The 26979-nt window shown below is 45.7% G+C and overlaps 1 protein-coding gene across 2 annotated transcripts in view; it reads left to right on the top strand.

Annotated features, from left to right (window-relative positions):
* Positions 1-26979, top strand: part of HSPG2 (heparan sulfate proteoglycan 2) — a 411257-nt gene that overhangs the window by 11086 nt on the left and 373192 nt on the right. For both annotated transcript variants that reach the window (XM_068131082.2, XM_078787133.1), the window contains exon 2: positions 23904-24033. In XM_068131082.2, coding sequence (XP_067987183.2) covers positions 23904-24033 — 130 coding nt within the window. The remainder of the gene's footprint in view (positions 1-23903; positions 24034-26979) is intronic.

Genomic DNA, 26979 nt, shown 5'->3' with positions numbered 1-26979 from the left:
GGGTGAAACCACACCAATTGTTACCAACAAACAAGTATTGTATTAAGGTCACACAAGAATAACAGCACAATAATAATATTAATCAATTGTACAACCAATATATCATTCCTATGATGGTACCATCAGTTTCGTACAATATAACTCACTGTGCTCCAAGTGAGCGAAAAGAACATTCCCAATGTCTCTTTCCTGGCTTCAAGCCAAAGTCGATCCACGCTCCGGTGATCGTCAGAACGATGTCGTATCGAGACCAGAATCCCGTTCGGTTGACAGTCACGCTGCCAAAGATGCGCAAAGGTGCCCTCAAAAGGCGACTGGGAAATCACACCTTCGGGTATGAACGTTCAACGGCTCCCAAACGGAGGACCGCAAATTCCCACTCAAAATCCACGTCACACACGCAAACCAGGTTAACATCTGGATGCGGTGAAATGGTTGGAGCGAGGTGAAAAACCTGGAGCGATGCAAAATCGGGCGCGAGGTAAAATGGCTGACGGGCCCATACTCGAGGCATAACGGCACTCCAACGATTCTCTTCGGAATCAACCACAAAACCTGTCACGCAGGTTTATCTGTCAGAGCGATAACCACTCTGTCGCAGGAATCCCTTTCCCAGGAAACCCAAAGTTCACTCGTGACCCCCGTTCGCCAGCGTCTCCTCCAGACCTCAAAGCAGCTCGGCTTTCTTGTCCGACCTCTCTTGCTCCGGCTTTTTCTTCCTCTTCTTTTTGTCCGGTTCCCGATCCGGTTTCCGGTTTCTTTTAAAACACTAACTTTTTCATCTTTTGAAAACAGTTATCTCCATTTCACTTAAACGATAACAATAATAGTACATGGAACCAAAAATGTTTACAGTGGATGAAAACCACAACAACGGAAGTGACGAATCCGTAACACAAGGGATGTACAAGGAAATAAAGGGAAGAGTTTTGGTTGGTCCTGGGATGTGGGAGGAGTTCAATGTGAACATCGGTTTGAGGCAGGGAAGGTCTCTCAGCCCACTCATCTTCATCATGATGATGGAGCTGGTAAGCAGGAACGTGAGCATGAAATATATTCTGGGGAGGATATTGTATGCGGAAGATCTGGTTGTTGTGGTGGAGAGTGGGCGGAAGATGTAGGAAGTACTGGGGGAGTGGAAGGAGGCATTTGAGAAACAAATGTTTGAGAAAAACGGTGACACGAGAAAAACGGACAACAACAGAGGCTGCAGGTTTGAGAGAACAACTGGGTCAGGAGGATGGCATGAGTAAAAGAGGGTAGATAGAAGGAGAATGGATGAACTGAAGGAGGAGATTGGTGTGCAGATGAGCTTGACGGGGAGATTGGTGAAATTCCGGCTGAGATGGGCTGGACACTTGGTGTGGATGGTGGAAGAGAGAATGGAAAGATAGCGGATAGGTTGAGGGACGAAAAGGTAGGAGGAAAAGAGGTAGACTACGGTTGATATGGGAGGATTGCATGAGGAGGGATATCAGTAAGGTTGGGTTGGTTGGAGAGTGAAGAGGGTTGGCTGAGGACAGAGGGAAGTGGGGGAGGAGGAGAAGAAGAAGTAACTATGGAAGGATTATTATTTCATCCTTGCTTCATGTAAATGGGTGTAGTGATCACATCCTCTCAAATGCCACATACCTTGTACTGGAAATGAATAATTTTCATAAGAAATAGTCTTTGTTCAAGTCCTGCTTTCCTGGTGTAGCTGGAAAACCCTGTTCTCTCATTTAGCAGTGCAAATTAAGGTTCCGCTTGTTTGGGGTACTTTGAATAACTCCGGAATAATTGAAGCTTCTGTTCTTGCTCCGTCCCTTCGGCAAAAACGATTGCTTTGTGCGAGGTGAAGGCTTCCTTTGTGACCGGCTCCGTATTGAGAGATGAATGCAGCAAGGAATTGCCTTCGACAAGCTTGTTCATCTAGATTTGGCTGAGATTGAAGACTGGTTGTGTTATAAATGATTGAATCACAGTCACCTTTGAGCTTTCTTGTGTGGGTTTGATTCCCGGTACACCTATAAAACTGTCACCCTGGTGCTTTTGGGAACCTGCAATTTGCATCCTGGTGCTTTTGCATCCTGCATCCTGTTGCGACATCAAATAGTAGGCCTTCCTTAATGATGGGACATTAAGCCGACCATCCCATCTATCTATATTCAATGGTGGATCCACACCATTGAATCCACACCAGCACCTTGAGACACGATGCAAGTTCTCCAACCCACTTCCCCATGTGGGTTTTGTTTTCAAAAAGTCCTCATCACCATCTTCAATAATATTTATCATCATAATCCATTCGGAAGTGTGAAAATAAACTTTTCTGTGAATTCTTGATTTACCATACTTTGTTACAGTGTTGGTGCCACCGATGCAGTCTCTTGGCAAATGTTCCTCCTCTTTCTCTGCTGTTCCTTTTGTCCTGTTGTGTCCTGATCCATTCAGTGTACAAGTTCTAGCTTTTCCAACAAGCCTCGACTATGTATACCAAAAAAGGTGTACTGGGTGGTTTGCCATTGCCTTCCCAGCACAGTTTATCCATGCTCTATCCTTTTAAATGTTGAACGTCAAGCAATGACCTTGCTTGCACATACCATTTTTGGACAGGGTTCGAACCAAAGAGACCTGGCGACCACCCAGACTCAGAGCAGACCCTCTAACCATGACACCACCAAGTCTGGTTTTGTGTGAATCTGTGAGTTTTCTGTCAATTCACGAGTAATGTGCGGCCTTCAAATGAACATTGTTATTGCAAGGGATGGTCGATAACTTTCTGTATGGTTGCAAAGAATTGCAAGAGGTAAACATGTGTTTCCTTTTTAACCTTTGGAAAGTTCTTTCAATATTTCAAAGTGATTTGAAAAGACCATGAAAGCACCATGGGCTTGATTTATTGTCACAGCAGAATTACTGAGGAGATAGTCAAAGTGGAACTCTACAATGGAGTGAACAGTGCAGCAGCAGGTTGAGTCGTAGCCTCTGCCGTGGTGAGCTTGTGTGAGTGGTCGCAACTTTTCATGTGTCTCAATGTTATTGAGACGACTGAACGCCATTATAAGAGGCTGTAACTTATCCACTGAGCTTGTGATCAAGGCTTGTACAACTCCAAGAGTGTAATACACAACTGCAGTTGGGAAAACCTTTATATGACACGAGCTCGATTCACCTGCATGGCTGAACCTCGTGAACTTCTGCTCACCCTGTATGCTAAGGTTTTGAGGTTTTGAGGCTCTGTCTCTGTATGTATATTCTGCCACTATTACTTTCACCACATTCATTAGCTGGAGAGTTTCTTTTGGCAGTGCTGGCGTCACTTCGAAAGTGGTCTGCCAGCTGTATCATTGCCATGCAAGGGGAATTTGTGATTGGTAGCCGGGAGCTGAAGGCCCGAACGAAGGGGGTAGGTATCATGGTGTCGGGCAAATATAAATATACTTTGGCAGACACAAGCCTTGGTTGTTTCAGGGCAAAGTCACGTGCCTGGCAAGCTCGACGCAGACTGCAGCAATGAGACACGGTGTTCCATGGCCTTGGCCAGCTAGTCTGGGCCCGGCCCAGCTACGATCGGACATGTGGGAATCGTGTGGGATGTGAGAGCGGGGCTCTTTTTTGTGACTGTCCTTGATGAAAAGTATAGTGTTACTGCAACCCTGGACACATTGTCAGTTGGATCAACTCAAACTGTGACCCATAGCTTGACCCTTCCTTTTGCACTCCTGCGACTGACTCACTTTGCAATTTTTAAGTTCAAACATAAAAAAAAAACTAGAACTGCCACTTTATAACTGCTGAGAGTGATGACCGGTTTCCTCCGCCTTCCAACGTTCATACAACCCCACTTTTGATCGGACACACTTTGATGCAGCTCCGTTTTCATCAGACACGCTACGCTTTGTTACAACCCCGCTTTGTTACAACCCTGCTTTGTTACAACCCCGCTTTGTTACAACCCCGCTTTGTTACAACCCCGCTTTGTTACAACCCCGCTTTGTTACAACCCCGCTTTGTTACAACCCCGCTTTGTTAAAACCCCACTTTGATACAACCCCGCTTTGTTACAACCCCGCTTTGTTACAACCCCGCTTTGTTACAACCCCGCTTTGTTACAACCCCGCTTTGTTACAACCCTGCTTTGTTACAACCCCGCTTTGTTACAACCCCGCTTTGTTAAAACCCCACTTTGATACAACCCCGCTTTGTTACAACCCCGCTTTGTTACAACCCCGCTTTGATACAACCCCGCTTTGTTACAACCCTGCTTTGTTACAACCCTGCTTTGTTACAACCCCGCTTTGTTAAAACCCCGCTTTGATACAACCCCGCTTTGTTACAACCCCGCTTTGTTACAGCCCCACTTTGTTACAACCCTGCTTTGTTACAACCCCGCTTTGATACAACCCCGCTTTGATACAACCCTGCTTTGTTACAACCCCGCTTTGTTACAACCCCGCTTTGATACAACGTCGCTTTGTTAAAACCCCGCTTTGTTAAAACCTCACTTTGATACAACTCCGCTTTGATACAGCCCCGCTTTGATACAACCCTACTTTGACACAACCTTGCTTTGATGCAACCCCACTTTAATGCAACCCCACTTTGATACAACCCAATTTTTTTGGAAATTTGGAAATTTTTTGGAATCTCAATTTTTATTGTTATTTTTAATTTAGATTCAGAAAACATGCACAAAAATTATATATTCGTGGCCTCAAGGGCTCTATTTGTTGAATTCTAACCTCGCAACATTAGCACTTTTAATATCGTAAATAAACACATTTTCTGGTCCCAATGCAGAGTTCTTTAGAATGAGCCATGACTCAATGTTTTCTATTGAGCCATTTTGGAGAAATAGAGGGGCAAAGTTGAAGGTTTTTTCCAATATGGCGCCCATACCACGTGACCTATGATGTCATAATTAGCAGTATAAAATTCTCCAGGTCTCGCCAATCACTTGTTGAAAATTTCGTGCCAATTGGACCAACGGTTGCAGAGAACATTGATTTTAAAGTTTTCGGACATGAAAAACGGGGCGTGGGGGAGGAAGAAGAATAAACTATAGGAATAACTATATGTATTCCTCTACATTACATTACATGTACATTGTACATGTACATTACACGTAGAGGAAACCTAATAATGCAAGATGTATTTCAAGATGATTTATTTTCAAAATATAAATACACAAAAGCAAACATGATTGCCTTGCCAATATAAAAATGGAGCTTTTGGTCCAAGTTATACATTGTCTGGGTGTAAGCTGTGTCTGCAGTTTGTTTTTATTTTGAGTGATGTCGTCTACTCCCCCAAGGCCAACGGGACTTGCTATTTGGCATTGGATTCCACTGTGGCCTTCAGAAGATTACGTCTCGAGTGCCAGAATGTGGTTACATTTTGGAAAGGGTTCCCAGTCTGCGGTGTATAATCCGTACCTGATCATTGCGGTGCAGCTGCACCATTCTGATTTTATGGATGATGTTGAAGGATGTTTTGTACTCGCTCACTGAGCTTTCATGCTTTGATCACTCCAAACTGGGCCTGATGCCCTGTGCTCGGAGAGATCCGAGATCTTCTTTAGTTTAAGAGCTTAGCATATTCTTAACATGCACTTCCTGTCTATTCATCTTTTGTCATTTTTACTTGAAATTTTCATTAAAACGAGTTTTTTTTTAATCAAAGCATTATTCTTTAGAAACGGAGCATATGAAGGACTATTGCGGATAGCAAGAAATGTGGTGTACAGGAATTACATTGATCATTGTCAAGGTTTAAAGCCTGGTGCTGGCTTAGCGGTTGGGGTGCTGGCTTGGGATCCTAGGATCCTGGTGTTCGAATCCCGGTCGATCACTGCATTAATGCCAGGGGGGTTGACTCAGCCTGTCATCCTTCCCAGGTTGGCAAATTGAGTACCAGCTCACTGGTAATTCCCTGTGTGTCGCAAGAGGCGACTAACAGGGTTGGCGGCAGGAAGGGCATCCGGCCATAAAACATTGCTTCAAAAAGGGTACCATGGTACCCGAAAAAGGCCAACCCTTGCTCTGCGGGGAAAAATGGCCTCTAAAAGTGGTTCTTTTCTTCTATATTGTCAAGGTTTAATTTTTTTCGTGTACAATCTTGAGGCTCGTGGAGGATCTAGAAATGTTGTTTAAAAGCAGGGCTGGAATAAGCATGACGACGCAGACAAAGCTGATGTAGGGAGTGGGCTAGACAGGTCAAAAAAAGGGAGGCATTTTACCTGAAGGCAAATACAAGCCAGTGAAACGAGATGTCCATGACCAGATTATCAGATATTGATGGAGAGGTGGCGTGGCTCCCAGCAATACACCTTTGATCGATGGTACATGTCCGTATGAGCCTTTCAAATTTCTACTCAAGATTGAGATTCATGGAAGAGCGAGGTTACAGAGGGTAAAAAGGCAGGAAACTAACAGTTGGGCAATGGGGTCAATAGTTGGAAAGGAAAGAATAAACAGGAAAAGAAAGATAACGTGTCAGACTGAAGACTCATGATCATGTGGCGTAGACAAACACAAGCTCTAAATTGATAAACACCACCAAGTTAGTATGCATAAGAAGACATGGCAACGGATTCACAATTACAGATAACAACGCAGGGAGTGAACGATAACTGTTAACCTGCTGCACTCACGAAGAAAGAACAAGCGGAGGTTTCGGAACCAGGAGGTTGAGAGGAGTTGTTGAAACAGGATAGGTGAGTGGTGCCCTCATTGTATTCTGCAAATAGCACACAATACAGTAACAGAGCATTAGTGCAACAAAAGGTGGATGTTGATATGAGATGTCCATGAGCAGCTTTGTCCAAGATAAAGTCGAGGTTCTTCAGTCCAGTTTTTGAACGGAGTCCTGCCTAAGGTTCAAAATGTGGTCATTTCATTACTGTACATGCATGGACACTCAAAAGTGTTGTGTATGGGCCTACACACAGGTAAATGTATAGATCTGATTATATATTTTCCCCCACAATCAATGTACAACTTAAAAAGGAAGGTTATATATAATACAATTTGTACTCCTTCACTGTTGTGGTACCTGTAACCACATTCCACACCTGCCACACATCATCGTGCCTGTGGTCCACAAGAAGATCTAGAGGCAGCCAATTCGATTTAAAAGGAGCGGCAGGATGTGCTTTTGTGAGCCAAAGCATTTCCGGCGGTTTCCGCTTCTTTTCAATGAAGAATCTTGCAACATTGAAGTATTGAACTTTAGACAGAAGAAGACATCATTAGTTTTGCAAGATTTTTGAGTTGTGGAAAGTGAAGGAGATTGGCATCGAAAAGAGTACAGATGGAAACTTGGTGCATAAATGTTCTCACCTGCTCTTATATGTGTGTGTGTGAGTGATCGTTTTAAGGCCATTTTCCCCGCTAGAGTGGGGGTTAGCCTTGCGGGCCCCATGACAATCATGGTTCCCTGTTTGAGGCAATGTTTTTATGGCCGGATGCCCTTCCTGACGCCAACCCTTAGTCGCCTCTTACGATGCGCAGAGATACGGTGTACCTATTCTAAACCGGGGTACACACCGGGACTTATATAGCAGTCTATAAAAGGATATTCTGTCTCAAAAGAGAATATCCAATCAGTGTGCAGCAATGTGATTATGCGTAACAACATTTTGTAGAAGAATACAAAGACAAGAGTTCTATATGTATGGATATACAAAGACAAGAACTTCAACATGCGTTACTAATGCTTCAAGTCCATGGTTTGTGAGTTTGCAAAGCAGGGACAACGGTGATAAAGAAATGGTGAAAACAATGGACCAAATATCCAAAGGTAGACTAAGATTAATGTGGATCTTTTATTCAAGGTTAATTACTGTAAGCATTAGTTAGTTTTCATTAAAGATCACACAGTCTTTTATGAATAGTGAGCGAGTTACCGTGGCACCCTAAACTTCCTGGGGCCAGAAGATTTAGTGTTCCAGCCAGTCGCAATTTAAGGAGCAGAACCCCAATGATGATGGTGTGGCATTATTTGGATACTCTGAAACATTCCATCCTTTGGCATGTAGCCGGATAATGAGCTGTGAATCGGATATACAGTGCCTTCAGAAAGTTTTCACACCCCTTGCCTTTTTCACATTTTGTTGTTACAGCCTGAATTTAAAATGCATTTAATTGAGATTGTTTTTATTGCTGATCTACACATAATACCCCATAATGTCAAAGGTGAATTTTTCTTTTAGAATTTTTTAAAACAAAATAATTAAAAATGAAATACAGAAATATCTAATTTACATACAGTGCCGAGAGCAAGTCTCCATCCCCTTTTAAAATTTTCACCATTTGTTGCTTTATAGCCTGGAATTAAAATGCATTAAATCAGACATTTTCCACCTTTATTTACATATCGTAACACACAAATTCCAAGTAAAAAACAAATTTTACAAATTTCAGAAAATTAATCAAAAATACAAAACTAGATTATCTTGGTTGGGTAAATGTCCACCCCCTTATAATAGTAATTGTAAATTAGCTCAGGTGTAACCAATCACCATCAAAATCATACCCAAGTTAATTGGCTTCCACTTGTGTTAAATTGTATAGATTCTGATCATTTCATAATAAAATCAGCTGTTCCTGTAAGTTTCCTCTGCTGGGTAGTGCATTTCAAGGAAAAGACTCAACCATGAGCACCAAGGAGCTTTTAAAATACCTCTAGGATAACATTGTGGAAAGGCACAGATCAGGGGATGGGTATAAAAAAAATTCAAAGGCCTTGAATATCCCTTGGAGCACAGTCAAGACAATCATTGAGAAGTGGAAGACGTATGGTACCACCAAGACCTGCCTAGATCAGGCCTTCCCTCCAAACTGAATGACCAAGCAAGGAGGAGACTGATGAGAGAGGCCACCAAGAGGCCAATGGCAACTTAAAAAGAGCTACAGGCAATAATGGCAAAGACTGGTGCATGTGACAACAATATCCCAAGCACTCCACAAGTCTGGCCTGTACTGTACGGTGGCAAGAAGGAAGCCATTACTCAAAAAAGCTCACCTTGATTCCCATTTGAGGTATGCACAAACCACTCCGGAGTTTCTGAAGCTATGTGGCAAAAAGTTTTGTGGTCTGACAAAACCAAGATGGAACATTTTGGCCTAAATACAAAACGTTACGTTTGGCACAAACCCAACACAGCACATCACCCAAAGAACACCATCCCTACTGTGAAGCATGATGGTGGCAGCATCATGTTATGGGGATGTTTCTCATCAGCAGGGACTGGGGCACTTGCTAGTATAGAATGGAAAATGGATGGAGCAAAATATCGAAAAATCCCAGAGTAAAATCTGCTGCCCTCAGCAAGAAAGCTGATATTGGGAGGGAGGTTCATCTTTCAGCAACAACCTGAAGCACACAACCAAAGCTACACTGGAATGGCTAAGGAACAAAAAGATAAATGTCCTTGAGTGGCCTCGTCAGAGCCCCGACCAAATCCAAATGAAAATCTGTAGCATGACTTGAAGATTAATAAAAGCACCTCAAAAAACAAACAAACAAACAAAAAATCACTATTTTGAAAGTTGATGTTGAATTATCCAATTAGTGTGTGTGTATTATTATAATATTAAATGTAATATTTCCTGCATAGGTGTAGGGAAGTGTTTAGGCACACACAAAAATAGGAAAACAAAACAACAAATTGATGCTGGGCAACGCTGGGTACACTTGCTAATATATATGTATGTATGTATGTGTATATATATATATATATATATATATATATATATATATAGATAGATATATATATATACAGTATATAATATATATATATATATAGATATATATATACAGTATATAATATATATATATATATATATATATATATATATATATATATATATATATACAGTGGGGAGAACAAGTATTTGATACACTGCCGATTTTGCAGGTTTTCCCACTTACAAAGCACGTCAAGGTCTGTAATTTTTATCATAGGTACACTTCAACTGTGGAAGACGGAATCTAAAACAAAAATCCTGAAAATCACATTGTATGATTTTTAAGTAATTAATTTGCATTTTATTGCATGAAATAAGTATTTGATACATCAGAAAAACAGAACTTAATATTTGGTACAGAAACCTTTGTTTGCAATTACAGAGATCAGACGTTTCCTGTAGTTCTTAACCAGGTTTGCACACACTGCAGCAGGGATTTTGGCCCACTCCTCCATACAGATCTTCACCAGATCCTTCAGGTTTCGGGGCTGTCGCTGCGCAACACAGACTTTCAGCTCCCTCCAAAGATTTTCTATTGGGTTCAGGTCTGGAGACTGGCTAGGCCACTCCAGGACCTTGAGATGCTTCGTACGGAGCCACTCCTTAGTTGCCCTGGCTGTGTGTTTCGGGTCGTTGTCATGCTGGAAGACCCAGCCACGCCCCATCTTCAATGCTCTTATTGAGGGAAGGAGATTGTTGGCCAAGATCTCGCGATACATGGCCCCATCCATCCTCCCCTCAATACGGTGCAGTCGTCCTGTCCCCTTTGCAGAAAAGCATCCCCAAAGAATGATGTTTCCACCTCCATGCTTCACGGTTGGGATGGTGTTCTTGGGGTTGTACTCATCCTTCTTCTTCCTCCAAACACGGCGAGTGGAGTTTAAACCAAGAAGCTCTATTTTGGTCTCATCAGACCACATGACCTTCTCCCATTCCTCCTCTGGATCATCCAGATGGTCATTGGCAAACTTCAGACGGGCCTGGACATGCGCTGGCTTGAGCAGAGGGACCTTGCGTGCGCTGCAGGATTTTAATCCATGACGGCGTAGTGTGTTACTTATGGTTTTCTTTGATACTGTGGTCCCAGCTCTCTTCAGGTCATTGACCAGGTCCTGCCGTGTAGTTCTGGGCTGATCCCTCACCTTTCTCATGATCATTGAGGCTCCACGAGGTGAGATCTTGCATGGAGCCCCAGACCGAGGGAGATTGACTGTCATCTTGAACTTCTTCCATTTTCTAATAATTGCGCCAACAGTTGTTGCCTTCTCACCAAGCTGCTTGCCTATTGTCCTGTAGCCCATCCCAGCCTTGTGCAAGTCTACAAATTTGTCCCTGATGTCCTTAGACAGCTCTCTGGTCTTGCCCATTGTGGAGAGGTTGGAGTCTGATTGATTGAGTGTGGACAGGTCTGGAGACGGCTTTGCGGTCGGTCTTTGTGGTCGGAGACGGTCTGGAGACGTCTTTTATGCAGATAACGAGTTCAAACAGGTGCAGTTAATACAGGTAATGAGTGGAGAATGGGAGGGCTTCTTAAAGAAAAAACTAACAGGTCTGTGAGAGCCGGAATTCTTACTGGTTGGTAGGTGATCAAATACTTATTTCATGCAATAAAATGCAAATTAATTACTTAAAAATCATACAATGTGATTTTCAGGATTTTTGTTTTAGATTCCGTCTTCCACAGTTGAAGTGTACCTATGATAAAAATTACAGACCTTTACGTGCTTTGTAAGTGGGAAAACCTGCAAAATCGGCAGTGTATCAAATACTTGTTCTCCCCACTGTATATATATATATATATATATATACATATATATATATACATATATATATACATATATATATACATATATATATATATATATATATATATATATATATATATATATATATATATATATATATATATATATATATATATATATATATATAGATATATAGATATATATATATATATATATATATATATATATATATATATATATACATATATATATATATATATATATATATATATATATACATATATATATATATATATATATATATATATATACATACATATATATATATATATATATATATATATATATATACATATATATATATATATATATATATATATATATATATATATATATATATAGTGGTGTAGTGATGGGAAGGGCAGAGGGGGCGACCGCACCAGGCGCGATGTGAATGAGGTGCCAAATTACACCCTCAAAAAAACGTTTTAATGCTCCGTTTGTTTGTATTTTATATAAATTATAATACAACGAACTCGTGAGATCACGAGAAGCAACTTTCAGAACCACGTTTTACAATTTAAACTCCGTGCTATGTGTCAATGTGTCAGGTTGAGGTTTACAAAGTCCTTTCAATCCGGATTAACTTTTTTTCCTAATTCCTATTTATATCACATTGTATCGCCATGTGTTAGCAATTATTGGGCTGCCTGCTGCGTAGATCTCTTATCTTGTATGAGGAGGTTTAATATGCACTCGGTAACATGGAGATCACCCATTGGCCCAAGGGATGGAGGGGTGTAACTGTTGGGAGTTTATGTCTCACGTGTAGATCAGATCCAGATGTCTCGCGGCGCCTTACGAGCCCAATTAGTGACCTCCAGGATCACGTGTCATGTTAGCCATGACGTATGACATGTGACGTATGATGTAGACATGTGTTTGAGGGGAAAAAGCGAAGGTGCTGGCTCTCCAAGGGACTGGACACAAAGGTAAACGTGGTGAGAGTGAGCAAAGGTAAATGTGGTGAGAGTGAGCAAAGGTAAATGTGGTGAGAGTGAGACGCCTCAGCAAGTGTGATGGATTGGAAGGATACCTTAGAGGAAGCACAATCACCTTCAATCTGTCCAGCCTGGGTTTGAATCCAGACCCAGATATAAACTGTTATCCTGGTGTTTAACTGGAGGGTGATTCATCAGTATGTGCGCCATCCCTGGATGGACGTTAAGCTGGCCGTCCCATCTGTTGGCATTAGTTGGTGGACGTTAAGCTGGCCATCCCATCTGTTGGCATTAGTTGGTGGACGTTAAGCTGGCTGTCCCATCTGTCGGCATTAGTTGGTGGACGTTAAGCTGGCTGTCCCATCTGTCGGCATTAGTTGGTGGACGTTAAAGATCCCACGGTGTTCTTCGGAAAGAGTTACAACACCGCTTTATGGGAGATGTCCCCAGGCCATGGCCTAATTACAGACACTACAGTTTGCTTCCCGACTGAGGCCTACAACTACAATATTAATACTATTGTGGAGCTATGCTCGCACGATAAAGCCGGACAAAATGGACGACACCAGGAACGAAGTTTCACTGAGCTATTTATTCGAGCTCAACTCGAAAGAACTCAAAAGCACTGAATAGCCCGTTAACACGGGCGGCAATGTATATCAAAAGTTCACCACACAAAAGCCACGCCTCTCAGGCGGGGCATGGTATGCAAATAAGTCACCCACGCCTCTCGACGGGGCGTGGTATGCAAATCGAGAGTCCGCCCGGGCAAGGCAAGTCCAGACACGTCCGGGCGAGTCCAGGCAAGTAACCGCCGCCGGTTAGGTCATCGGCCGGTGCAAGGTGATTGTGTCATTGTTACGGACTCGGCCTTAATGACTGTGGTTATGAGTATTGTTGCTGGTTCGAAGTATTCTAGATATTATGCTTATGGTGACTTAAGGGACAGGGTTGTTGTGAGTAAAAGATTTAAAAGCGCTCTTGGTAAAATGTGGCCGGAAATCCGGATCGAGACCGGAAGAGGTGGAGCGAAGAAAAGGAGGTGGGAGGAGATCGAAAAGGGAGGTGGTGGTTGAAGCTCTGGGCCGAGTGTTTGACGTACTGGGCGAGGGAACTTTGCGTCCTTGACAAGTTCGGTCGATAAGAAATATCGCCGGAGTGCGTGGAGCCGGTGTCGTCGGGTATTCTCCTTGAGGTTCCGGAGGATCCAGGCCTTGAGAATCCGGGTTGGAGCGAAAGCCGTCCGTCATTTTGGCCACGCGAGCACCCGGCCGTGAACTGGCTTTCGTCGTGTCGGCTGGACATTATTCCCTGGTGGATTGCCGGGAACGGCTGTGCCAGAACGGGACACGTGAGAATTATACGGAGGCTCGCGGGTGGAACCGCAACATGTACGTTGGAGCACACCTTTGGGAGGTTCCTCGCCACCGCTGTGCTGCTGGGGGCTGGGCACGTGACCTCGGGGTCGTCTCGCTCGTCCACGCCTCAATTGACCACCGGGCCTTGACTCCCCGATCGCGGGAGCGCACAGAGACATTGGGACTTCGCCTTGGAGGAGAGCAGAGACATTGGGGGAGGTGCCGTGAGTGGGGTTAAGGGGCTTGACAAGGATATTATCGTAACATTTGAAAGTAGGGGTGATTGCCCCATTGCTGTATGGCTTTGTGTGTGATTTACAATATAGTATGGTTTGCTTATAACTTGGTGTGGTTGCATCATTGGTTCGGCTGTTTCATTTGCTGGTTCCATTGAGGGACGTTATCTGCTGGGTTTCAACCAGGGATAACACATCTTTCTGCCGGGGACCCTCTCGGGGTTCGGAGGTCCACCGAGACCAGAGGAAAGGGGGGGGGGGGGCCCCGTAACAGAAATGCTTCCGGTAACCGCTACATGCGCCCCCCCAGAATTAACTTGCACCGGGAGAGTCAGTTTGAGGGGGGTCTTGATGACCCGGCCAAAACGACCCCTGGCGATTCGTGTGGGGGTGGTAGGTGGCATGGCGGTGGATGGTCAGTCGGGGGGCTTGGTTGACGGGGGACGGCCCCGTCGTGGAGGAAGGGCCAACCGTGGAGGTTGGTCGAGGTCCAAATGGGCCGGCTTGAGGCGGTCCACGGAGATGCGGTCCGGTTTGCCGCCGATGTCAATGATGAACGACTTGTCGTCCCTCTTCAGGACCCGGAAAGGTCCATCGTACGGCGGCCGGAGCAGTCCCTGGTGTGCGTCGTTCCGGATAAAAACGTACTCCGCACTGCGAAGTGCTGGGGGGACGTGGGGTTGGGGGCAGCCGTGGTGGGACATGGGCACGGGGGCAAATCTCCTGGCGGCCTCCTGGAGGACCGAGCGTTGGCGAATCGGGGACCAGGGGCCGGTGGCGTCGGGGATGAACTCGCCCGGCACGCGCAGTGGCTGGCCGTAGACCAGCTCGGCGGTGGAAGCCTGGAGGTCCTCTTTAGGGGCCGTTCGGAGGCCCAATAGGACCCATGGGAGCCTGTCGGCCCAACCGTCGTCCTGGAGGCTGGCCCTGAGAGCGGCCTTCATCGAGCGGTGGAACCGCTCGCACAAGCCGTTGGCTTTGGGGTGGTAGGCCGTGGTGCGGTGTAGCTTGACCCCCAAGGCCTGGGCGACCGCGCCCCAAAGCTCGGAGGTGAATTGCGGGCCTCTGTCGGAGGAGATGTCTGAGGGGGCGCCGAAACGGGCAATCCAGGTGCCAATGAAGGCCTGCGCCACGTCGGCAGATGTTGTTGATGCCAGCGGGACGGCCTCCGGCCACCTGGTGGTCCTGTCCACCATCCTGAGGAGGTGGGTGAAGCCCCGCGAGGAGGGAAGGGGTCCCACCAGGTCCACATTGATGTGGTCGAAGCGCCGCGCGGGCACGTCGAATGGTGCCAACGGGGCCTGGGTGTGCCGGTGGACCTTCGCGCGCTGGCAGGCGATACAGGCGTTGGCCCAGTCGCGGACGTCCTTATGGAGCCCGTGCCAGACGAACTTTGCTGCCACGAGCTTCTGCGATGCTTTCCGGCCCGGGTGGGAAAGGCTGTGGAGGGCGTCAAAAATGTGCCGCTGCCACCCTGTGGGCACGATGGGGCGAGGTTGGCCCAGGGAAACGTCGCACAGCAGAACTGTGCCTGTGTCCTCGAAGGGGACGTCGGCCAACCGCAGGCCTGTGTCCGCTGTCCGGAGGGCTTGCACCGTGGGGTCGGCGGTCTGGTCGGCCACCATGCGGGCGAAGTCCACACCGACGTGGACGGCGTTCACGCTGGACCGGGAGAGGCAATCGGCCACAGCATTGACCTTGCCCGCGACTTGCCGGATGTCCGTCGTAAATTCGGACACGGCGGAGAGGTGGCGCTGCTGGTGGGCCGACCACGGCTCTGCAACCTTGGCCATGGCGAAGACCAGGGGTTTGTGGTCCACAAACGCCGTGAACGGGCGGCCCTCTAAAAGATGGCGGAAGTGGCGAATGGCCAGGTAAAGGCCGAGGAGCTCGCGGTCGAAAGCGCTATAATTGCGCTCGTTAGGGCGAAGCTGCCGGCTGAAGAAGGCCAGCGGTTGCCAAGGCCCGTTCACCCACTGTTCATGCACGGCGCCCACCGCGTAGTCGGAAGCGTCCGTGGTGAGGGCGATGGGTGCGTCGAGCGCCGGGTGCGCCAGCATGGTCGCGTTGGCGAGGGCCAGCTTAGCGCCCATGAACGCCTCGTCCATCTCTTTGGTCCAGGCGACGCCGTGCTTGGCCGGCTTGCCCCGGAGGGCTCCGTACAGGGGGCGCATGAGTTGGGCGGCGCGAGGCACGAACCGGTGGTATAAATTTACCATCCCCAAAAATTCCTGTAGGGCCTTGATGGAGCGGGGGCGCGGGAAACTTGTGACTGCCTCCACCTTGGTAGGCAGCGGGACGGCCCTGCGCTTCGTGATGTGGTGCCCCAGGAAGTCGACAGCCGTTACGCCAAACTGGCATTTCGCCGGGATGATGATGAGGCCGTGCTGGCCGAGGCGCTCAAAAAGCGTGCGCAGGTGGATGAGGTGCTCCACCCGGGAAGTGCTGGCGACGAGAATGTCATCCAAGTAGATGAAAAGGAAGGTGAGGTCGCGCAGCACGCTGTGCATCAGCCGCTGGAAGGCCTGGTCCGCGTTCTTAAGGCCGAATGGCATGCGAAGGAACTCGAAGAGGCCAAAAGGTGTAATTACCGCCGTCTTCGGCACGTCGGCCGGCCGGACGGGTACCTGGTGGTCGCCCCGAATGAGGTCGACCTTGGAAAAGATCACCCGCCCTGCCAAACGGGCGGAAAAGTCCTGTATGTGTGGTATCGGGTACTGGTCGGGGGTGGTGGCGTCGTTGAGGCGGCGGTAATCGCCGCATGGTCGCCATCCCCCGCCGGGCTTCGGCACGATGTGCAGTGGCGACGCCCAAGCGAAAACCTCGACTGCGTGAGGGCGGGAAACTCGGCGAGCAGGCGGGTGAAATCGTCCGCGGCCGGGAGCGCGCAGGCTAACTTGGTTGGTGCGGAGCCGCTCAATGAGCAAGCGAGCGAGCTGAAGGTCTCCGCGTTGATGAGCCGACGCCGTTTGACGTCCACCAAAAGCCCATGCGCGCACAGAAAATCTGCACCCAGCAAGGCCATGGGCACGTTCGCCGTGATGAAGTCCCACCTGAAGCGCTGGCCCCCGAAGCAGAATGCGATGCTGCGCAAACCGAAGGTGTGGATGGAGGTGCCGTTTGCGGCGACCAAGGCGGGGCCGCAAAGCGCAGCCTGTTTGTCCTGCACCGAGGCGGGTATCACGCTCAGCTGAGCGCCGGTGTCGCACAAAAAATGCCGCCTGGATGCTGTGTCCGTAATAAACAGAAGGCTGCCTGAATGGCCGACGCTCATGGCAGGCAGCGAGCGCCGGCCTGGTCGTTTCCCGACCTGCCGAAAGTGCACGGGGGGCGGCACGTTCTGGCCTTCTGCCCGAACCTGGCGTGGTAGTAGCACATGGTCCGCTCTGGTGGAGGCTCCGGCGGTCGCGTCGGGTTCGGTCGACGGGGCGTCGCGGCGGCCGCTGCCGCCAGTGGCGCTAACTCGGCCGGTGGTGGTGCCGGTCGTGGCGCGGGCATTGCCTCGGTCGGCCCAGGGTTCCAGGCAGCCGCTCCGACGTGTCGCCTGGCCGAGAAAAAATTATCGGCCTCCTTGGCCAGGGCGCGAGGGTCCGTGATGGGCGAATTAGCCAAAGCTAATCGTACCAGCCCGGGTAGCTGCCGGAGGAACAGCTCGCAGAAGAGGAAATCTGGGCTGTGGTCACCGAGTAGAGCAAGCATGTGGTCCATGCGTTCGAATGGACGGGCCTCACCCAGCTCCGGGAGGTCGAGCAGTTGTCGCGCGCGTTCGGTCTCCGTGAGTCCAAACGCACCGAGGAGTAGGCCTTTGAGCGCACCGTATTTGTCGGCGTTCGGCGGGTTCTGTCGGAAGCTCAGGATCCGGGCAGCAGTGGAGGCGTTGAGCGCGGAGACCACATGGTGGTAGCGCATCATGTCCTCCGTGATGTTCCGCAGGGCGAAGAGAGAATCTGCCTGGATGAACCAGACGGCTGCGTGTGATTCCCAGAAGCCAGGGAGCTTCAAAGCTACAGATGACTCCATCGCCGTGTTCTTGAAAAGGGGTCACCAATTGTGGAGCTATGCTCGCACGATAAAGCCGGACAAAATGGACGACACCAGGAACGAAGTTCCACTGAGCTATTTATTCTAGCTCAACTCGAAAGAACTCAAAAGCACTGAATAGCCCGTTAACATGGGCGGCAATTTATATCAAAAGTTCACCACACAAAAGCCACGCCTCTCACACGGGGCGTGGTATGCAAATCGAGTCCGCCCGGGCAAGGCAAGTCCGGACACGTCGGGGCGAGTCCAGGCAAGTAACCGCCCGCCGGTTACGTCATCGGCCGGTGCAAGGTGATTGTGTCATGCTTCCGGTAACCGCTACACTATCGTGTTAATTTGTGATTGGAATGATGAACGATGCTGTTTGGAATGAAAATATAGTGTTTGAGGGGAAACACCAAGAAAAAAACACCAGGAAAAAAATGAGGAGCCTGCTGGGGAAGCTTCGAGCTCTTTCATATGGCCCCCCAATAGGAATTTCTGACTGTCAGTGCCTGCAGGGGGCGATATTTTTGACCTTCGCCCCAAACGCCACAAACCATCACTAAGGCACTGTATACATATATATCTTCTTCTGTCTACAATATTTATTGCTTGTTCAGACACCAATTTAAGCTTCTTCTTTCTTCTTGCTTTTCAGATGTTGTTTTTGGCCTCTTCTTTTTCAATATCTTCAACCTCTTTCCACAATTCGTTTGGCATTTTGTCAACGAAGTCCAGCTCGCAAAACCGTTTTTTACCATTATTGCAGATTATTTAGATACATTGTCAAAGTTAGGTCTGTTCACAGTTTTTGATTATTTTTTTTCACCTTTTTATAGTTTTGCCATAAGGAGTTCATGTTCTGTCCCACAGTTTGTGCCTGGCAGAGCATTGGTGGATTGCACAGCACTTCTCCATCTTCTTTTCATTAGTATGTTGTCAATCTCATGTCTATGTGCCCCTAAGGTGAAGTCCACGTGTACAGTCATCTCTTAACATAACCTTATTTGACCCTTGGTGTACATACTTGCCTTGAATGATAAGTAGTCCATGTCTGGGCTTCTCTAAAGTTTGTGCAAACTCTGTGCTTAAGTTGATGAACACGAGCCCAGTCACTTGAATATATTCTTATAGCTGCTTACAATTTAATGCTAAAGAAGAATTTTTAATACATAATAATCAATATGGGTGACGGTGCATCACTTTGAACCAGAAAGCAAACATTGGAGTGTACAATGGAAACGCGCATCACATTCCGAACACAAGACATTGAAAATCCCGGCTAGTGTCGGCGAGGTGCTCGTGACCATCTTTTGGAATTGTGAAGGTACCATGTTAAATCTCCAACATGAATAAACGAATAAGTAAATGTCGCGAGGAGGTTCTTGGCACGATCCCAGATGCCCTTCCCGAAGAAATGATGTGCCATAAGCACCAATGGCCCAAACCACTGCGATCCGAGTGAGAAATCCTTGCAAAGTTTGGCCGAGCGATTGGTCCTTGCAATTTCAACCAGGAATTTACTTTCAACCATAAAATTTACAACAAGGAATGTAAATGGGAAATACAGAGGAAGAGGGACAGAACCAGCTGATTTACAAAAAACCCAAACATATTTAGTTAGTGAACACATATTTACAATCACTTCACATTTAGTATAAATTCACATTATTATACAAGCAAGCACATTATCAACATCCTTAAATCTAATTTTTTTTATTAGAATTACAAATCCTTCATGTTGTTAGATAATCATCAAGTATTTATCATCTCTGTAAGTTTCAATACAGAGAAATATCAACATAGAACACAGAAAACATTGACAAGTGCACATGAAATGAACATAGGAGATTTCTTTAAACATGAACTCTTTCGTTCTTGGACCGAGCTGGTATATGTTCAATTGCAATGTGTTGGACTCCAATGATGGAAGAGAAAGGAAGAGGAAAATAAAGGACTGCACTGCTGTCATGGTTTACCTGATGAAACTTAGCAGCGTTCTTGTTTCTGGTAACGAATGATACACCCCTGGAATCGCAACCCAGAGGATACGCCGCTTGGTGATACCAGACAGGCCTTAGTGTCACCCCGGTTTTGCCCACTGCACCTGTGGCTTCATGTTATTACCCTGTGCTCGCGAAGCGAAAAGCAGGGTTAAGCATTCAGGTGCGTACGTGTGCCGTGTGCTGTACGTGTCTGCATTTTAAAAATTCATTTTCTCGGCAACCGTTGGTCCGATTGACACGAAATTTTACCAGAGAAGCGCCTCCGCCTGTATAATTTTTTTATTCATAATTATGACGTCATAGGTCACGTGGTACGGACGCCATCTTGTAAAAACGTTACCCCTCTATCTCCCAAACCACTCAATGGAAAAAAATTGAAACATTGCTCATTGTCAAGTACTCACCATGAGGAATAAGATATGTTGATGGTGATGTCATCAGTGCCTTAATTATGACGTCATAATTCGACAAGTACAACGCTTGATCTGATCAGTACAAATAAAACAAAAATTCCTCTGCAACTGTTAGACCGATGGACACGAAATTTTCAGAATAAGTGCGGCTCCTCCTCCACCGCCGCACCCACTCCCCCTCCAACCACCTGCCCCCCCTTGTCCTGCCACCCCCTGTCTCGGTTCTCCCCAATCTCCCCTACTGACCTCTCTGAACTCCTCATAGGAATGAAAACTGCCACCTGCACTCTTGACCCCATCCCCTCCAGCTTTGTCAAGGCCTCCCTCCCTGCTCTCTCTCCACTTATCATTGCAACAATAAACTCCTCCTTGTCTACAGGCATCGTCCCACCTTCCCTCAAAATTGCTGCTGTTACCCCCATTCTAAAAAAACCTGGTCTAAACCCTGACACCCTAAACAACTTCAGACCCATCTCCAACCTACCCTTTCTGTCAAAAGTTTTGGAACGCGCTGTAGCCACTCAACTCAAACATCACCTCTCTGCCAATAACCTGTATGAAACATTCCAATCCGGATTCCGCTCCAACCACAGTACTGAAACTGCTCTCCTCAAAATCACCAACGACCTTCTCCTCTCCTCTGACGCTGGCAACCTCAACATTCTCATCCTCCTCGACCTCAGCGCCGCCTTTGACACCATCGATCACACCATCCTCCTCACCCGACTTGAATCCACCTTTAACGTTACCGGCACTGCCCTCTCTTGGATTAAATCATACCTCTCTGACAGACGCCAGTTCATCTCCATCAATAACTGCAAATCCCCCACTGCTCCCCTCCCCCAAGGTGTCCCCCAAGGTTCAGTTCTTGGCCCCCTCCTCTTCATCCTTTACCTGTCCCCCCTCGGTCACTTAATCCGCTGTCATGGTCTCCAATTCCACTGCTTCGCCGATGACATCCAGCTTTTCATCTCCACCAAGTCCGTCTCCACCGACACCCACTCTATCCTGACAAACTGCATCACTGAAATAAAATTCTGGCTTCAAATCAACTTCCTCAAACTTAACTGTGATAAATCTGAAATAATCATCATTGGCCCAAAAACGCTCACAAAATCCACCCATAACTTTGCCCTCAACATCGACGGTATCCCAGTATCCACCTCCCCTCACATCCGGAATCTTGGCGTCATCTTTGACCAAACCCTCTCCTTCGACAAATACACTAAACAGATCACAAAGTCAGCCTTCTTTCACCTGAAAAACATTGCCCGTCTCCGCTCATCCCTCTCCTCCACGGCTGCAGAAACCCTCATCCACGCCTTCATCACCTCCCGTCTGGACTACTGCAATAGCCTCCTCTATGGTTCACCCTCAAAAATCACCAATAAACTCCAATACATTCAGAACTCCGCTGCCCGTCTGCTCACCCATTCCCGGACCCGTGACCACATCACCCCCGTCCTTTACAAGCTTCACTGGCTCCCCATCCCCCAGAGAATCCAGTACAAAATCCTCCTCTTGACATACAAAGCCCTCCATAACCTGGCCCCCATCCTACCTGGCTGACCTCCTCTCCAGACACACTCCCACCCGCAACCTCCGCTCTGCTGGTACCAACCTCCTGACCCCCTCCATCCGGACCAAATTCAGATCCTGGGGGGACAGGGCCTTCTCCATCGCTGCTCCCACCCTCTGGAACTCACTACCTCACACCATCAGAGACTCCTCCTCACTCACCACATTCAAAACATCACTAAAGACCCACCTGTTCAACACTGCATTCAACATTCAACCCACAGCATTTAACCCCTGACTATCGCTTCTCCTTCTCCCTCCTTTTGCTTTAAATATTTCCCTATTGATTCTTGTCTTTTTGCAATTGTTGTTTTCATGTATTGTTATGCATTATGTTTTCCACTCTGTCAAAGCGCCTTTGGGCTTCTTGAAAAGCGCTATACAAAATAAATGAATTATTATTATTATTATTATTATTATAATTTTTTAATGATAATTATAACATCATAGGTCACGTGGTACAGACGCTATCCTGGAAACAAATCGAAAAAAGTTGCACCTCTGTATCTCCGAAACCGTTCCATGGAAAGAATTGAAACATGGCTCATTGTCAAGTACTTCCCTTGGGGAATAAGATATGTTAATGATGATGTCATCGTCATAATTCGACAAATGCAACACGTATCCGATCATTGTGATTTTTTTTTTCTCAGCAACTGTTGGTCTGATGGGCACGAAATTTTCACCATAGGAACGCCTCCTCCTGCAGAATATTTTAATGATAATCATGACGTCATAGATCATATGGTACAGGCGCCATCTTGGAAAAACCGAAAAATGTTTCACCTCTATTTCTCCGAAAGCGCTGCATGGAAAAAATTTAAACATGGCTCATTGTAAAGAACTCCATATGGGGAATAGGTGTTGTTAACGATGACGTCATTGGTGCCATAATTATGACGTCATAATTCATCAGGGACAACACTTAGTCTGATCAGTTTGAAATTTATTGAGCATGATCTATGCAACAATTATTTTAGAGAATATAAATTTATGATGTCATCGCTCACGTGGTCTGGCAGCCATATTGGATCAAAGAAAAAAAATGTTCAAAAACAAGAGTTGGCTCGCAATAAGTTGACTGTGCAGGGTAAGTATTCTATGAATGCAGGTATAGTTGCTTCTGCATTCCTAACCGCTCACAGAGATTGCCTTTTATCTGAAAAAAATCAGCCAATCTGAGATTCCGGTGATGCGAGAACCTTTGAGTTCTGCTTGATATGATTCAGGGAAAAGACAATACGGACAACACAAAAGTATGCTACAATGTCGTTCACCACCATCTCTTATCTTCCCCCATCCAAAACCTTGATCTTTTCTACCCCCGCTAAGTCACCCCAGATCCACTTTGTTTGAAATTCAAACTTCTTTCCTGGAAGTCTTTGCAGTGTCCATATGTTTTATACCTCTCACACCCCCCCCCATCCCATTCCCCCCCCCCAAAGACCTCTCCCTCCCACAGATCTCTCGATGTCCCTGCTCTCAAATGTTGTATTTGTTTCCTTCCCCCTCTCTCCCCTTCTTGTCTACCGCTCCCCATGTTATATGTTTTATGTGTTGGTTTGTCTTTCTGTCTGATTAATGTTAGCTCTTTCACGAGCCTCGATGTTGTATACAAAAAAAAGAAAAAAGAAAAAAAAAGTCCTATAGCAATCATATAAAGGGGATTTTACAAAGAACATGTCTCCATATGACATACCAGATCAAATCAAATCACTCACACAAAATCCTTTCCCTCTAGTTCTTAACAGTACTGTACATTTTCTTCCCCTTTGTTTGTCAACTACACCTCGTTTCTTTTGTTTGTGGCAGGGCGTTTATTCAACGAAGCATGCCTGTGCTGAACAAGACCATCATTTGGGGCGAACGCTTGCAGCACGATGGCGGAGAGACCTGACGTTGCTCGACGATGAGGACATCACCACCGACTCATCTGGAGAAGGTGAGCCGGAGCCGTTTCTTTACAAGGTCTCGGGTAAAGAGCAGAATGCGAGATGCAATTTTAAATATTGATTGTCTACCCCCGTCAACATCCTCGATTTGGTTCTTTCATGGAGGAGAACAAACCTATTTTATGTAACACTTTGTTGGTGATGTCATTGTTGCCTGGAAGTATGACTGGTTTGTGACAAAGAAAGTCTGGATTCAAATTTGTTACCGAGGCCTCTGATACTGTGACTTGAGTGCTGCGGCATTCCATGGCTATTTTTATAGGCTTAGGAAAGATGAATTGCTGTTTAGTTTGAACTGCAGAAACACTTCAACATTGCAGTGCTTTAAGTAAGAGTTTATTTTGGTGACTTTGAGTGGGATGAGGGGGGGGATGGGTAATGTTGTATAGTTGTTTTTTTTTCATTAAAAAAAAAACATTTTGTTTATTTGTTTGTTTTAAACACATACTGTATTGCATATACAATCGTTCTTGTAATGATCCAAGTAAACCTGTGGATCAAAGTGTGTTTATGACCACCCTGTGTCTAACACTAAAGTTAAAGTCCATTAACACACTATGCTTGTGAAATGACCCAACGAATCTAAACTTAAAATCAGTGTTGCTTTTTAATAATTAACTTGTCTGTTATTCACTGTGTTATTCATGTATTTGTTTGGGTTGTTTCTGTTCAATGAGAAAGCTAAACTACATTTTTTTTACCCAAACAACACTACATTTTATTTATTTGTTTTTTAAATGGCTTCGTCTGTCTGTCTGTCTGTCTGTCTGTCCATCCGTCCGTCACACAATCTCCTCCTAATGGTTGTTCAGTAATTCACCAAATTGCTAGTTATGATCACCTCATGGCAAGAAGGGAGGAGAGCAGTATCATTTTTGGGACTGCCCCCTGGTGCCAGGGTCAAAGGTCAAATACCAAAAAATGCAATTACGGGCACATTTTAAAACATTTTAAAATAAAATTTTGTACAGTATATGCAATCAACATTGGGGGACGCATGAAATATGTAACAATTTTTTGGATTTAACCCCGGGTTCATGCCTCAGAAGTTGGGGACCGGGGGTCACAGTGGCCAAAACAGAAGATTTTTTAACTCAAAATTGGATATTAGGTCATCTTTGGTGGAACTTTTTTTGCCAACTTTCAACTTTGCTTAAGGTGGGAAGTGTGGGGACTTGCTATGGCGTATCATCAACTTCGATGTAGTTTTAATTTTAATTGCTATGCATTTGGGGGCTCAGATTCTGATTGTTTGGTGTAAATTCTGAGTGTTTGGCCAACCAAATATTAATGAAACAGTACTCATGCCATAAATAAAAAAAATATAAAAAAATCTCTCTATTTACAACTTGCACAATTTAACCAAATTCGTTAGACTACCTTACACCTAGCCTTAACCAAGCATCCTGCTATCTCATATAAATTGCGAACCATCATGTCTGTCCATGGGTTCATCTGTCTCCCGTTTATGGCGAACACTTCCCACGCTGCTTTTGAAAAGTTGTGCATGCAGGCAAAGCTCAACATTCACTTTTGAAATGACAGGAGAACAGGGATGGATAATGTTGATGCCTATTTTTATTTAGCAAGGAGAATATTCCATACTTTTTCGAGACAAATCCAACCTCTGCCACCCAATGTTGCACCACCATATTGCGGTGGTCAGTATAAGTAGCTCAGAGCTTCAGCTCTGAGTGAAACCAAGAGTGCAACACATTTGACTGTTTTAAAGTCCATGCAATAATTTAAATTGATAGATCAATTTAAACTTGTCCCATCACTGGGGAATAAGGCAATTATCTGTACGTGTGTGTGTGTGTGTGTGTGTGTGTGTGTGTGTGTGTGTGTGTGCGTGTATGTATGAATGTATGTATGTGTGTGTATGTATGTATGTATGTATGTATGTTTGAATGTATGTGTGTGTGCATGTATGTATGAATGTATGTGTGTGCATGTATGTATGAATGTATGTGTGTGCATGTATGTATGAATGTATGTGTGTGCATGTATGTATGAATGTATGTGTGTGCATGTATGTATGAATGTATGTATGTATGTATGCATGTGTGTATGTGTGTATGTATGTATGTATGTATGTATGTATGTATGTATGTCTGTATGTATGTATGTATGTGTGTATGTATGTATGTATGTATGTATGTGTGTATGTATGTACACTACTCACAATAAGTTAGGGATATTGTGGGAGTGAGTTTATTAACTCAACTGGACTAACGTCCAGTTGAGTTCATCACATACTGAACCCTCCGGCATCCGTCGTCTGTCGTCTGTCATCTGTCGTCCGTTAACTTTTCGACGTTAACACTCCAGCGTCCACAAATATCAACCGATTCTGATCAAACTTGACATGCAGCATCCGTACCCCAAGGACCAGGTTGGTATTACATTTCAGCCCGATCCGTTGAAAAATGGCGGACTTAGGTGACCATTTTGTTTTTGGTCATGAAAACGACGTTAACACTCTAGCGTCCACAAATATTAACAGATTTTGATCAAACTTAGAATGTTTAACCCTTACCACACAAGGTAGGTTGCTATTGCATTCCAACCCGATCCGCCACAAAATGGCCGCCATAGGCCGCCATATTGTTTTCAGCTCCAAAACGACGTTAACTTAACGTCCACAAATATTTATGGATTTTGATCAAACATGGTGTGTGAGACTCTTACCACACAAGGTAGGTTGCTATCTTAAGTCAAATCTAGTACAGACAACTGACCTACTTTAAAGTTGTCCAGTCAGTTCAGTTGAGTTCTACTTCCCTGGAAGCTCCAGTTTTTTTTTTTTTTAATAGGGGTTAGGGTTATGGTATTGAAATCAAGAATGCTGTGTTTTTTCACACTCATTAATAACCATAGAATTAGGACCAACAACTTTTTTCAACATAATTAATACACAAAATCAACCACACCGA

Source organism: Myxine glutinosa, chromosome 11 (assembly GCF_964187855.1).
Source record: "Myxine glutinosa chromosome 11, kmMyxGlut1.1, whole genome shotgun sequence".
NCBI classification, from domain to species: Eukaryota; Metazoa; Chordata; class Myxini; order Myxiniformes; family Myxinidae; genus Myxine; species Myxine glutinosa.
The sequence above is the reverse complement of the archived record's forward strand: the minus strand, read 5'-3'. Positions and strand labels throughout refer to the sequence as shown.